The sequence below is a fragment of the Cyprinus carpio genome, chromosome A5 (genome assembly GCF_018340385.1).
Source record: "Cyprinus carpio isolate SPL01 chromosome A5, ASM1834038v1, whole genome shotgun sequence".
NCBI classification, from domain to species: domain Eukaryota; kingdom Metazoa; phylum Chordata; class Actinopteri; order Cypriniformes; family Cyprinidae; genus Cyprinus; species Cyprinus carpio.
The window spans coordinates 13640550-13654075 of record NC_056576.1 but is presented as its reverse complement, the minus strand read 5'-3'; the positions used below and the strand labels follow the sequence as shown (position 1 = coordinate 13654075).

Here is a 13526-nt window from a genome sequence, read left to right as displayed (position 1 = left end):
AGGTTCTCGCGCGTGTGATGCTGCGCGCGGTGGGGTGGGGGGAGGTGGGGGTGGTTGTAGTACTCATAAAATTTAAAACACACAAAATAAAATTTTTACCCGACAACCTTCAATTCTTTAAAAATATATGATGCTGCTGACATTTACACTCAAGTACATATTAAGAGAGAGAACTGTATGTGAATAAACATACTTAGTTTTTTTTAAACACCCAATCTACAGGTTGCCTCTGTGTTCTTCAGTCTGAATTGCGCATGTCAAATGAAATCGGTCATAATAAATAAATGGGATTTCATATGTTTTTTTTTTCATTCAGTATTTATTGATCCTAATCATTTCAATGACACTTTCTGAATGTTATTTACATATAAATATAGATTATCTATAGGCTAATGTTATTCATGATTAAGTATCGTTTTTAATGGAAACTTATTTTTACCATTAATTATGTGAGGCAAAAGAAGTTAGAATGAAGGATAAATTGAAATTAACAGCATTTAAACAAGTTCTGCTCACATATTTGAAGGCTTATATTGGGTCTTAGGGTAAACATCATATTATACGACATTACTTTACGGAGAGCTTACAAACTACTAGCTACGTCCTACCTTACGAACAACTAGTTTAAGAAATACCTAAAAAAGCTAACGTTAGTAGTTACTAAGCCTGTAGTGTGGACTTTGCGTTCTAATTTAAGTAAGACCTTACAAATGGCTGGTGCAACCGTACCTAGCCCTATATTGTCAGTGCAAATAATATATATTTCCTCAGATAATTGCTTCAAGTTTTACCAATATTAGAATTGTACTGCTCATGTGGGTTAGTTTGGGAATCATGTTGATGTTAATTTACATATAAGGATACTTATATGTGCATTTGGCAGACACTTTTTTTTTGGAGTGTGCTCAAAATTTCAGTCTCCATTTCAGAGTTCCATTTCAAACTCTGGATCATAAGTTGCATCAGTTTTCTTCAGTGTGGTAAATAATGTTGTTTTAATATCAGTCATAAACATTCTCACATTCTAGTTGATTGGTCACAAGCAGCTTTTGTCGTCCTGTGATGTTGATTTGTAGATTTGCAGAGTTCAGTGTAAGTGATGTTTATTTGTTTGTGTGTTTTGGCGTACCGCACCGTCTCAGGGGACAAGGAAAGATATAATGAGCGTATGATAGATCACTAACCACATGAAAAACAAAATAAAAAATCACCTGACTCATTCAATAAGTAAATACACTAACCACATGAACAACCAAATAATAAATCACTGGTCTCATTCAATTAGAAGTTATTGTGTTGTTTCTATATACACACACACACACACACACATATATATATACACACATATATATATAATTTAGGGCTGGACAATATATCGAACGATATGATCATGCGCATCTCGTCAGTAAAGCCGGTTCCATGATTAGCGGTAAATCCCCATCACCTGCTTTCACACAGCTGCAGTTTAATACACAGAGCTGTAGTTCACTGAGAAGCTACGCTATATCGAGTTCATTATTGAAGATGAATCGCCTTTGATAATGAACTCGATATAGCGTAGCTTGTCAGTGAACTACGGCTCTGTGTATTAACTGCAGCTCCATTTGAAAGCAGGTGATGGGGATTTACCGCTAATCATGGAACCGGCTTTACTGACGAGATGCGCATGATCATATCGTTCGATATATTGTCCAGCCCTAATATAATTGATATATTTACAGTTTAATTCAGTGGTATTTCGTCTTTTGTGTTTCAGCTGAAGTTGTGGCAGGATCAAAAGAAGGTGAGTGGTTATTTCTACATTATTCTATATGTTCTTTCCATCTGTCTGTCTGTATATGCACATTGTTCACAGCCTTAGACACAGAGCACTATGGTCCACTCTCTTCACCACTGGTTGCTGAATTAAAAGCAAAACTCAAGCCTTATCTAATATTTGTCAGCTCTCTGACAACATTCTCATTAGATTGTGTTTTTTTTTATTTTTTTTTATTTTTTTTATTCTGATTTGATTAGAACCCTAAAATGAACATTTGAGATAAATTATGCAGTGCTGTTGTGCTCTGAGGTCATATGGCTCTGGTTGGTCATATGTCACTGTCACTGGTGCACATATGGGTATTAACATGCACAGAATGTCCTGTTCATGCAGGATGAAATAACACTCTCACTCAGTAGGAAATGTTTCTTGGGAATTCTTTACTCCACATAGTCTGAAAAAGGGATTAACAACCTGAACATATTAAATAGTATATTATATTGTATTATGTACAACAATCAAGTCAGCTCCTATTTGCTAGTATAGTATCTTCATTTTGGTACGTGCATAGCATAATATTGCTTAACATAAACCAGTTTATTTAGTAAAATGAATTAAAAATAGAATCTGAATGAGGTCATATCAAACATTTATTCCAATTTAAACCTACTCTTAGAAATAATAAACCGGTAGCTTCTGTTGTGATTCAGAATATGTTTTAGTTGGTATTAAATAGTTTTTTTACTGGACATGATGTTTTATAAATAAGTTTTCTTATTTAAGGGCTGAAAAAATATCCATTGCATTAATTCAATGCATTAAAAACCTGATGCAATGTCACAAATGATATTACAGCCATATGCAGGCATCAAGAGTGGTTTGTGTTCTTAATTTATTAACATGGTCTTATTCATAACAACTTGCTGCCATTTGTCTTCTCTATGCAAGTAGATGTACAGTAGTGATGATGACTTTTTTTTTGATTGCCACTAGACCTATACTAGAACTGTTTTAGCACACTAGCGCAGTAGATGAGCATGCAACATTGAACTAGTAGTAAGGGAAAGGTTTAGGATCAATAAATGCATATACTGTTGGTAAAAACAAATCTATGCTTCTTGTGAGGAGTTGTGCATGTAAAATGCATATACACTATTGTTCAAGTAAGATTTTTTTTTTTGATAGAAGTACTTGTATTCAACAAGGATGCATTAAACTGATCAAAAGTGACTGTAAAGACTTTTACATTGTTACAAAATTTCTATTTCTGATGAATGCTGTTCTTTTGACCAAAATGTATCACGTTTCACTAAAAATAAGCAGCATAACTTTTTTCAACAAATGTTTCTTGAGCACCAAATCAGCATATTAGAATTATTTATGAAGGATCATGTGACACTGAAGACTGGGGTAATGGCTTTAAATATTCAAAACCTATTCAGACAGTTCTTTTAAATTGTAGTAATATTTCACAGTGTTACTGTATTAAAAGTAAAAGCAGTAACAAATAAATGCAGTCTTGGTGAGCAAAAGAAACTTCTTTCAAAAACATTAAAAAAAAATCTTACCCACTGTAATATTTTGAATGATAGTGTAGATGTGCGTCTACTGTGCGTCTACTATTAATATACAATAACTGGAGTTCCAGATTTGGATTTCAGAGGTTTATTATCCAGGATGTATATTTTGTCATAGATCAACCATCAGCTTTTATACATAGTCACCATTTCCTGTTCAACCCTTCTATACAGTATAGCTTGTAATTGTGAATTTAAAAGGTAGCTTGATGTTTGGTCTATATCACTGTAAACCCACCAAACCTCCCTTCTGTTTATTTCCCCTGAGCCATGATTTTGTTATAACTGTAATAGAAAACTGGTAAAATGTACATGAACTGTCACATTCAGCTGTGCATGCTTCTTGGGACACTGCATACTGCATGTGACTGTCTGTGTAATGTTCCTGTTAATTGTCTTTTGCATTGTTTTAACGTTGTCTGAAACTCCCCTAACAGTTCTGCATTAGATGCATTTTTTTCTCTAAATAACTTTTAAAAGCATCTGCCAGGAACTGTAAATGGAAACTCTCAGCCATCTTTAGAATTGTCACCGTGACCTTCCACTTCTACTCATATGTGGTGAACTGTCTTCACTGTCAAGCATTTGACTGCATTTGACACTGCTTTGTGGGTAACTCCATTGACGTTCCTCACCCAACCACTTGAGCATCCATTTGTTTTTATTCTAAATTTCACTTACTATGCCTTTTCAAGTTAAGAGGGTAATGTGGTACAAAATTCTTTCTGCCATTTGGCCAAGAATGGTTGGATAGAGGTGATATTCTATGAAGTTCTTTCATTGTTGATGGACATGCATGATGCTTGTCTTTTCTTCTTCATCATGTCTTTCACTTGTCAGTTGTGTATTTTGCATCACACTTTGTGTGTCACCAACCAAGCATTTCCACCACTATTTTCTTTCTTCCTTTTCTGTTCGTCCAGCTAACTCTCAGATGTTTTGAAAAATGCTGTCTTGTCTTGCTCATTGTTTTGCTTTATCTTCTTTATTCATGTTAAAATGTTTGGAAAGGTTTTTAGATGGCTAGATTATCCATTTGTCTGGATTGTCTGTCCTGTTCTCTGCTTGCACAATGAAGAAACTCCCATCAGGACTTGTTCTGGAAAAACATTCTGTTAATGCCCATGTACCCCATAAGTTTCTGTAGGACTTTGATTTGCATTGACACATTGACCCAGCCTCAGAATCAACTAGCAGCTATGAGTGCCAAAGAAGGAGCTTTCAGTTTTTTGGAGTTTTATTCTTGGAAGGACATGAATGTAAAGGTAGCAGAGTCTAAGAGAAAGAGACCATTTCAGAAGATATGTTGTTCTTCATGGTAACATGGTAATCCTCCACAAATTTGGAAGATCCATTCATGGAAGGTCACACAGAAGATGTTGCAACTAAGTCAGGAAGTGGATGAAGACCCTGATACATGCACATTTACCCATAATTTAACCTTTCCTTATGTTTTTACTCTTTTTTTCCATCTTACAAATTCATTCCTGATCCTGGATTCATTATTTTTCCCATTTTCACTTGATGAACCTCTACCCCAAATGAACCACTCATACAACCCATCAAAGTGTGAAAATGGATTTAGAGCATTGAAAAAATGTTAGGGATGTTTTTCATTTAGTCAGTTATCTACTAATAATCCCGCTTTATATGCTGTAGCACCTCTGGAATCCATTCCTGAACTATCTTTAGAGCCTGTTAAGAGTGGTAAGAGACAAATAATACAGAGTGGAGGATTGTTTTGGTGCTTCTTCTTTTACGGTCAAACATTCTTGTGATTTGCTCGTTCTGTGGCATTAGAGCCTGTTGAAGAACCTACTCTAACAGAAGCTCCTGTTGAAGAACCTCTGGTAACAGAAGCTGTTGTGGAGTTCACGGAATCTGAACCTGTTACAGAACCACTTGTAGAAGCTTCTATTCCGGAACCCACTGTGGAAACCCTAGTAACAGAGTCTGTTGTTGAAGCCTCTGTACCAGAATCCATCATTGAAGTCTCTGTAACAGAACCTGTTGCAGAAGCTCCAGCAGTTACGCAGAGTGAAGAACCCTTAGCTTCTGTAGTTGAGAGTGGTAAGCTTAACGCATCTGCATGGAAATCCAGTTTTTTTTTTTACAGAGGAAATATTTTTAACACCTTTCCTCTCCTCTTACACCGGGATTAAGAAACCGAGCCTACACCTGTAATCATCACTGCGCATGTTCCGGAGGCTTCACCTGTTTCTGAGAGTGGTAAGAGTCCAGTTTTGGCTGGATGGGAATCCGTTTAAACATGTCACTGATAAAGATACTGATAATTACTTCATTCACACATATGGACACCTATTTCCAAACTTTCAGTTACTACACTGTTGAATTTTAATGGCTACAAATTGTCTTGGTCTGTCTTAGGGTGGTTATTTCCTTTGTCATTGAAGTTCATTCATTTTTCTTGTCTTTATAAACCACATTGTCCTCTCTTTTCAAGACCTTATATTCTTTTCAACTCAATGTTTTTTTCATTCCTTTCAGTGGTTGTTTTGTGTGACTGTTGTAATGCTAATGGCTAATGCTAATGGTACAAGGTCACACATTTATGTCCAATTTTCAGCCGCGTTTCCAGATTACTTGGGGTACAGTTTGCACTAATATTACAATAAAATGCTAATCTCTCCCCTCATCTAGCGCTGTGTTCCTGGGATCACTTACATATTCTTGTACAGATAATGTTATGTGCATACACTAATTCAGTGTTTAGGTCAATGTATTCATAAATGCATGTTTGTACTAAATGTCTCTTTATTTAACCAGCTGCAGTTTCTGAGCCAGCTCCTGCTGCTGAGCCTGTTGAATCCACTGCTGCTCACTCTGATGTCCCTGAACACGCTCCCTATCTGCTGATTGGTGGAGGCACTGCTTCATTCGCTGCAGCTAGGTCCATCCGGGCACGTGACCCTGGTGCCAGGGTGAGTCTTTTAAAGTTGTGACATTTGCCAAGTATGGTAACGCATACTTGGAATTGGTGCTCTGCATTTAACCCATCCAAGTGCACACACACAGCAGTGAGAAGTGAATACACCATGAACACACACCTGGAGCAGTGGGGGGAGCACTTCAGACATGGGTATTGAGGGTGGAAGAGAGTGCTGTTCATTAAAGGTATTAAACTGTATGTGTGTTTTTTGCATGTTTGTTACACAGGTGTTGATTGTAACAGAGGAGTCTGAACTGCCCTACATGAGACCTCCTCTCTCTAAAGAACTCTGGTTCTCTGATGACCCCAAGGCCACTGAAACACTGAGCTTCAAACAGTGGAATGGCAAAGAGAGGAGGTGTGTGTCAATATTCCTGACCACCTAAGACCAGACCACACACTAATACGCTGGCTTTGTTTCAGAAAATTGTTTCAGAATTCTGGATTTTTTGTGTTGATTTTTGTGATATTTATTTATTTATGCTTGTTTTAGTATTTACTTCCAGCCTCCCTCATTCTATGTCAGTCCCACGGATCTTGCTAAAGTGGAGAATGGTGGTGTGGCTGTGCTTACGGGCCGTAAGGTGGGAAACTCTGACATCAGCATCTCTTGTTACTGAGAAGCTGTTTTCTTAATAATTTCTACATGAATAAGTCAGAATATTGCTGAGGTCACACGAGAGGAGAAATTGTTTTATGGATGCATAAGTGCGTGTGGATGACTTGTCCTCACCATGCCCCTGTGTGTGTGTGTGTGTGTGTGTGTGTGTGTGTTTGTACCCGTGGTGTAGGTGGTACACATGGATGTCAGAGAAAATAAAGTCAAATTGAGTGATGGTGCAGAGATCTCGTATGAAAAGTGCCTGATTGCCACAGGTAAAATGCATATATAATATACACATAAACAAATACAGAGGTGTAAAATCTATTGCTGACTGTCTTATAAAATGTATATATGTGTGTATTAGGTGGGGTGCCTAGAAACCTGCAAGTGATTGACAGAGCAGGAGAGGAAGTGATGAAGAGGACAACCCTCTTTAGAAAAGTACAACCTATGGCACATTTATGGGTTTCAGGACAAGCAGAATTAAAAAGTAGTGTTCAAATGAGAACCTCCATTAATATGTTAAAGTCAACATGAAATCAAAAGAAAAAAGTTTGTCTTTATCAACATGCAATAAATAGTTTAGACACTGAAAACTTTCCTTATCAGATAATCGATAAAATAAAGTCCTTCCATGTGTTTTTTTTTTCTTGCTGAGTTTTCTATTATTTAAAAACGCATCACATAATGCTTGTCAAGTGGGTTGTGAATGCCATTTTATGTTGACAGAATCAGATTATACCTTAATTATACCTTGATCTAGTGTCAGTACAGTTAAAAATTCAAGCCAGAATAAGATGTTTAATAAGAATAGCTCTTTTACTAAGCACATATGCACATCATCTCATGAGATGCCAAATGCATAAATATAAATTTGCAAAACACCACTGGAGGGCACCCTTATGCTAATCTCTAATGTTCCCTTGTGCATACCACTAAGAATTTCTAGTGTTTTTTTTCTTCCTTCTTTTTGACCAGAGAACTACAAAAAAGCCTAGTGCACAATTTTACAAACATCAGTGTTGGGATATATAATAGATGTTAACATGCTATGTGACCACAAATACTATATCTTGTTCCTACAGCCCTAGAAAACCTAGAAATTTCATGGAATTTTATATAATGGAAATTGTGAATTGAAATTCCTGCAGTAAACAAAGTTCTTGTTAATGTCATATGTAAAATATTTTATTCACTTAAAATTGCTGTTTGGCTATTTTTTATATCTTTATCCTGTAAATCCTTAAAAAATGTAGTGACTGGAAAATTGATGGAAATGTGTTGTCAAAAGGTACTGTTGGAAAGGAACCCTGTCTATATATACATCTCTGTTTAACTTTCATATTTTCTTTTTGGTAGATTGAAGATTTTAGATCTCTAGAGAAGATCTCCAGAGAGGTTAAGTCCATTACCATCATTGGCGGAGGTTTTCTCGGTAGCGAGCTAGCATGTGCCTTGGGTCGCAGATGTAAGTCCAAACATTCAGCTGTCATTCAGTGATTAAATAAAAAAAAATATATAATTTTATAAATTATATGTATTAATAATGATGACAGTTTTATCCTTAATAATATTATATGTGTATATACAGTGGGTATAGAAAAGAATCACCCCCCCCCCCCCTTGCTTTGCAGCCTGAAATGAAGACAAACACAGTGTTTTTTTGTTTTTGTTTTTTTTTATCCAGCTGTATTTACTCAGTGCACCTTATAACATCCAAGTCAGTGCTTGAAGTGGGCCGGTACGCCCGCCACTTCAGTATTTTAATCTTTAGTGTACTGGCAATTTTGCGTGCGTACCGACATATTGCCGGTACTGAGTCAAAGCATCAGTGTCTGGGTGATTAGAAATGACACCATAAAGCACACTACCCAGGAGGCCATTTGAAACCGGTAGACTTCTGGAAAGTTCAAGGATCCAGTAAGGGAATGCATTAGTAATAAGTAATAAGTTAAAAACAGCGCTAATGCAGAGAAAATATGGCCGATTTCATCAGACATGGCGGAGAGAATAGTGACTCGTGTCCAGATTGCAGTAAATTATTTTCAGCTTGTATTTGGCTTAAAAGCACGAGTGTTTTATAATGAATGCCGGCTGAAGGTGCACATATAATATTATTAAGGATATGCGATGGTCAGTGGTTTAGTTATTCTGAATGGATCCGTATAGTAGCATGTACAGTCAGGTTAAGGCAGCAGGTTTAGTGGTCTTTTGGTGTCTCCCTGTGGTCCTGTTTGGTATCGCAACTTAACTGGTGTTTATTCATATTAAAAATGCTCTAAACAATTTTCTTTCTTTTGGCATTATAGATATACATTGGGAATTATGAAAATGTATTTATTAATTTATGTGGTGCAACTGATGCAAACAATCAACTATTGGTTGCAAGGCACTGTCAAAAGATCTCTGGGATAAAGTTGTGGACAAAACACCAACATGTCAAAAAACAATCACTGAGTTGGAAAAAGGATCACCCCCTCCTAAAAATGAAACTCAATCAGGTGACACACAAAGCCATTTGACATTCAACTGTGATCAGCTGTGGTCCATTGGATTAAGTTGTGGACGGTGGTATATCTTTCACTTTGATGTAAAAATAGTAGTGCAACTGATGCAAACAATCAACTATTGGTTGCAAGGCACTGTCAAAAGATCTCTGGGATAAAGTTGTGGACGGTGGTATATCTTTCACTTTGATGTTATAAGTTGCACTAAGTAAATACAGCTGGATAAAACAAAAACTGTGTCCGTGTGTATGTATCTATATGAAAACACATCATAAATCTGTGGTTCTTTTCAATACATTTTTTACTGAAAATGCAGCTGACATTTCCCCCTTTCTCTTTTTCCTTGCCCTTGCTCTCTTTCTCTCTCCCTCTCTGTAGCCACTGACCTTGGTTTAGAGGTGATCCAGATGTTCCCAGAGAAGGGTAACATGGGAAAAGTACTGCCTGAATACTTGAGTAACTGGACCACTGAGAAAGTCCGGAAAGGTGAGAGAATGAATAAAGCACATTTGTTTGAGCAGCCCAACATGCCATTGGCTCAACAAATAGCGTGTGCTTTGAGGTGGGGGGAGTAGGATTCCCTGTATCAATGACAGTGTTTGAGAAACCTGCCTGAAACCTATTGTTTGGTTTGTTCCCCAGTTCTGTTTATCACAGGAATTGCTTCCTTTAGCTGTAAATGTCCAGATGAAATGTACGTATTTTGAGAAGTTTAAGCTAACCACAGCTAACCTTTTGACTGTTCATAGAGGGTGTGAACATCATCATGGATGCTGTAGTGAAAAATGTGAGCTACAAAAATGACAAATTGGAGATCAAACTGAAGGATGGACGACTGGTGAGTCTGCTTTTCCATCAGCCAATCATAACCCGGCCTGATCTTCTGTATGCTAATTACAAAGTAATATGGTTATTTTTTTTTATTTATTTTTTTATTATTATGTTGTTGTTTTAGATTGAGACAGACCACGTTGTAGCAGCAGTTGGTTTGGAGCCTAGTGTGGAACTTGCCAAATCTGCCGGGCTAGAGGTGGACTCTGATTTTGGAGGGTACCGGGTTAATGCTGAGCTCCAGGCTCGCTCCAACATCTGGGTGGTACGTAGGGCTGATGGCTTCTCTAGCAAAACTTATAAAAGGGAAGAGATGAGATCTTTTAATACTACTGATATTGGTGGTATTCAGGAGAGTTAAGCCAGAAGATCCTAAAGAATGGCTGGTTCAGTTTTCATAGGAACTGTACTGGTTCTGACTGCATCATACATTTTTTCAACATAAATAAGGTTCTTCTGTGTTTGTGTTCTAGGCAGGAGATGCTGCATGTTTCTATGACATCAAGCTGGGCCGCCGACGTGTAGAGCATCATGATCACGCGGTGGTCAGCGGCAGACTGGCTGGAGAGAACATGACCGGAGCCAGCAAACCCTATTGGCATCAATCGATGTTCTGGTGACCACACATCTTCAACAAACTCACCTTTTAATGCGTTTTTAATTGTATTATTCAGCACTCACAATATGTTCTTGTCTTCAGGAGTGATCTAGGTCCAGATGTAGGATATGAAGCCATCGGTATAGTGGACAGCAGTCTGCCCACCGTGGGAGTGTTCGCTAAAGCCACAGCCAAGGACACACCAAAAGCTGCAACCGAACAATCAGGTACACAAACATTTACTGACATGTAGATTGCTGGACTACTATGGATTTGTGGATTACCACTTCCTGTGTACCATCAATACCAGAGTACAAACAAAAACAACATTTTCTCTGTTTACAGGCACCGGAATCCGTTCTGAGAGTGAGACAGAGGCAGTTGCCGTGACATTGAAAGCAGAAACAACGGCCCCTCCACCTCCTGTCCAGCAGAAGGAGGATTATGGGAAAGGAGTGGTATTTTACCTGAGGGACAACGTGGTGGTCGGTATTGTACTGTGGAACGTCTTCAACAGAATGCCTATTGCAAGGAAGGTGAGCAGAGATATAATTTCCTTTCTCCATCCATCTTTATTTCAGTGTTTCTCTGAAAAAGATTTAATTGTTGTTTTGTCTGTGTATTTGTAGATAATCAAAGATGGAGAACAACATGCAGATCTTAATGAGGTGGCCAAGCTTTTCAACATCCATGAAGACTGAACAATCTTTGTTTTCTCTGTTTTCTGTCCACTGTGTCAAGGGCACTCTGCCCAAATCCATGTGGAGTGAACTTGGGAGAAGACACACACACACATACACACTGAACAAACACATACAGACTCACACCAGTCTGTCGTCTGCCATTTTGACCTCAAAAGTCTTTGAGATCAGGACATGCCATGCTGACTCCAGACTGCAAGGTGGCGCTGTGCCCATGGATTGGTTAAAACTGTACCACTCAATTTTCTACCCAGGGAAATCTAAGCTTCATGTTTGTATTGAAAAGTTGCTGTGTGTGGTCTTTTTTTTTTTTTTTTTGAGGTCAGTAATTGTTTATCTCAATTCTTGAATGCATCCCTTCTAAACATCTCTTCAAAATCAAATACAATATCCACTTTTGTTGAATATTGCAATAAAGTTGCATTTTGAAGCAAACAAAACCAGATGAGAGACATTCCTCTGACGCCTGGTAGCACACTGTTTGCTGCCTGCACGATCAAAGCAGCTGGTACAAATGAAGATTAAATAAAAGTAAGTTATTTTTAAATTTGTCTCAAGATTCATTTGAGTTTTTCCAAACTTGGATTTTGTTAAAACATTTGCCAACACAGTAAATGTACAGTGATTATTTGGTCATTCCAGAGGTCAGAGGAACTTAGCAACCCTTTTCAAGTGCAAGACATTCGTAAGTTGAAATCTGAATGCCTGTGTGTCTGATATGGGCGACCCTGAGGCTTTTGAGATGCGTAGAGAAGATGCAATATGTTAAGGCTCATTAAACCTGTGATTGCCTGCAAACATGTTCCCTAAAGTAGCCTTGACCTATTTCCTTATGCATCAGCGCTCTGATATACAGGTCAGAGTAATAGCAAATTGCTCATTCTGTCTTTCTGCAGAGTGATATCTATTGGAAAAAATAAAATTTGAGCCTTTGATGTTTAATTAAATATTTTGATGTATCCAAATACTATTTGTTAATGTTATTTTGATGCATCAGTCACACTTTAATCAGCACTGAGGAGTGTACATGTACAGATTATATCTTCATCCAGGCATTGGACATCAATGCTGAGTTACATTATTGAGAAAAAATTGTTTTCTTAAGAGGATTACTTAACAGAATTTTTGTTATTATTTCGTTGTACACAGTCTTCTTGTTGGATAACATTCACATCTCGGGTCATTTGTTTGTTTTGACGCGATCAATTGAAGAAATGTTTTACACACCAAAGTTACTTTGCAGTTAACAAAATTTATGAGTGAACTCTTCGCTTGGATAAAAGCGTCTGCTAAATTACATGCAATTTGTATTTTGATAGATGGCAATGAGTTCTTTACAAGCACAGGATGCAGGGACAAAATCTGTACACAAAAACAAGATCAGATGTTTCAGAGACAAACTTCCTCGGGACTGTGATATTCTGTAAAGCATATGAACAGGGTGGATGTCACTGACCCGTACATACATTGGCCTACACACATAAATGTCTGCTTCCCCGCCAGTTAATCTGGAGTTTTAGCCAGCAATTCTCAGTTGAGGATGCCTGAGTTCCTTTAACCTCTGTGGAGAGACTGATAAGTGGAAGCGCATGTGTGTGTGTGTGTTTATTTGGAGGGTCTTGGATAATTATGTTACCTGAGAGCGAAAATGTGTGTGTGGTGTAGTTTAGGCATTTGCTCTAATTTCTCTTGAGGTCAAGACAATGTTTTAGCACGTCATCGACATGACCGCTGAGTGTGTGTGATTTCTGACAAAACTGGGTCTGTTATTCTTTAGTTTGGTTCACTCTGAAGGCACATTAAAATTGACACTTTTCTTACACCCACTCTATATTCGTCTTAATTTTCTCTCTCTTCTTCACCCAAACATCCTACTATACATAAGAATTATGATGGTAGGAAAATGATGGAAACACATTGATGGTTGTTAAGTATTATGATGGTAGGAAAATGATGGAAACACATTTTTCTCTCAAAAACAAATTGTCAACTTTTTTTT

General features: G+C 37.5%; 1 protein-coding gene across 1 annotated transcript; it reads left to right on the top strand.

Moving 5' to 3' along the window:
- The first annotated feature begins 4990 nt into the window (after positions 1 to 4990).
- Positions 4991 to 12074, top strand: LOC109083128 (apoptosis-inducing factor 1, mitochondrial-like). Its single transcript, XM_042754005.1, has 16 exons — positions 4991 to 5043; positions 5137 to 5406; positions 5500 to 5565; positions 6124 to 6278; positions 6514 to 6644; positions 6780 to 6870; positions 7078 to 7162; positions 7255 to 7331; positions 8250 to 8358; positions 9776 to 9883; positions 10147 to 10235; positions 10353 to 10493; positions 10702 to 10844; positions 10929 to 11053; positions 11172 to 11362; positions 11456 to 12074. Exons 5-16 carry the CDS (start codon positions 6550 to 6552, stop codon positions 11525 to 11527), a joined length of 1326 nt encoding a protein of 441 aa, XP_042609939.1. The 5' UTR covers positions 4991 to 5043; positions 5137 to 5406; positions 5500 to 5565; positions 6124 to 6278; positions 6514 to 6549; the 3' UTR covers positions 11528 to 12074.
- The last annotated feature ends 1452 nt before the right edge of the window (positions 12075 to 13526 follow it).

Bases quoted from the DNA above. Each gene is read 5' to 3' on its own strand.
- LOC109083128 (XM_042754005.1), top strand. From the start codon at position 6,550: ATGAGACCTCCTCTCTCTAAAGAACTCTGGTTCTCTGATGACCCCAAG. The intron at 8,359-9,775 runs GTAAGTCCAAAC...CCCTCTCTGTAG, and splicing joins ATGTGCCTTGGGTCGCAGAT to CCACTGACCTTGGTTTAGAG. The intron at 9,884-10,146 runs GTGAGAGAATGA...GACTGTTCATAG, and splicing joins CACTGAGAAAGTCCGGAAAG to AGGGTGTGAACATCATCATG.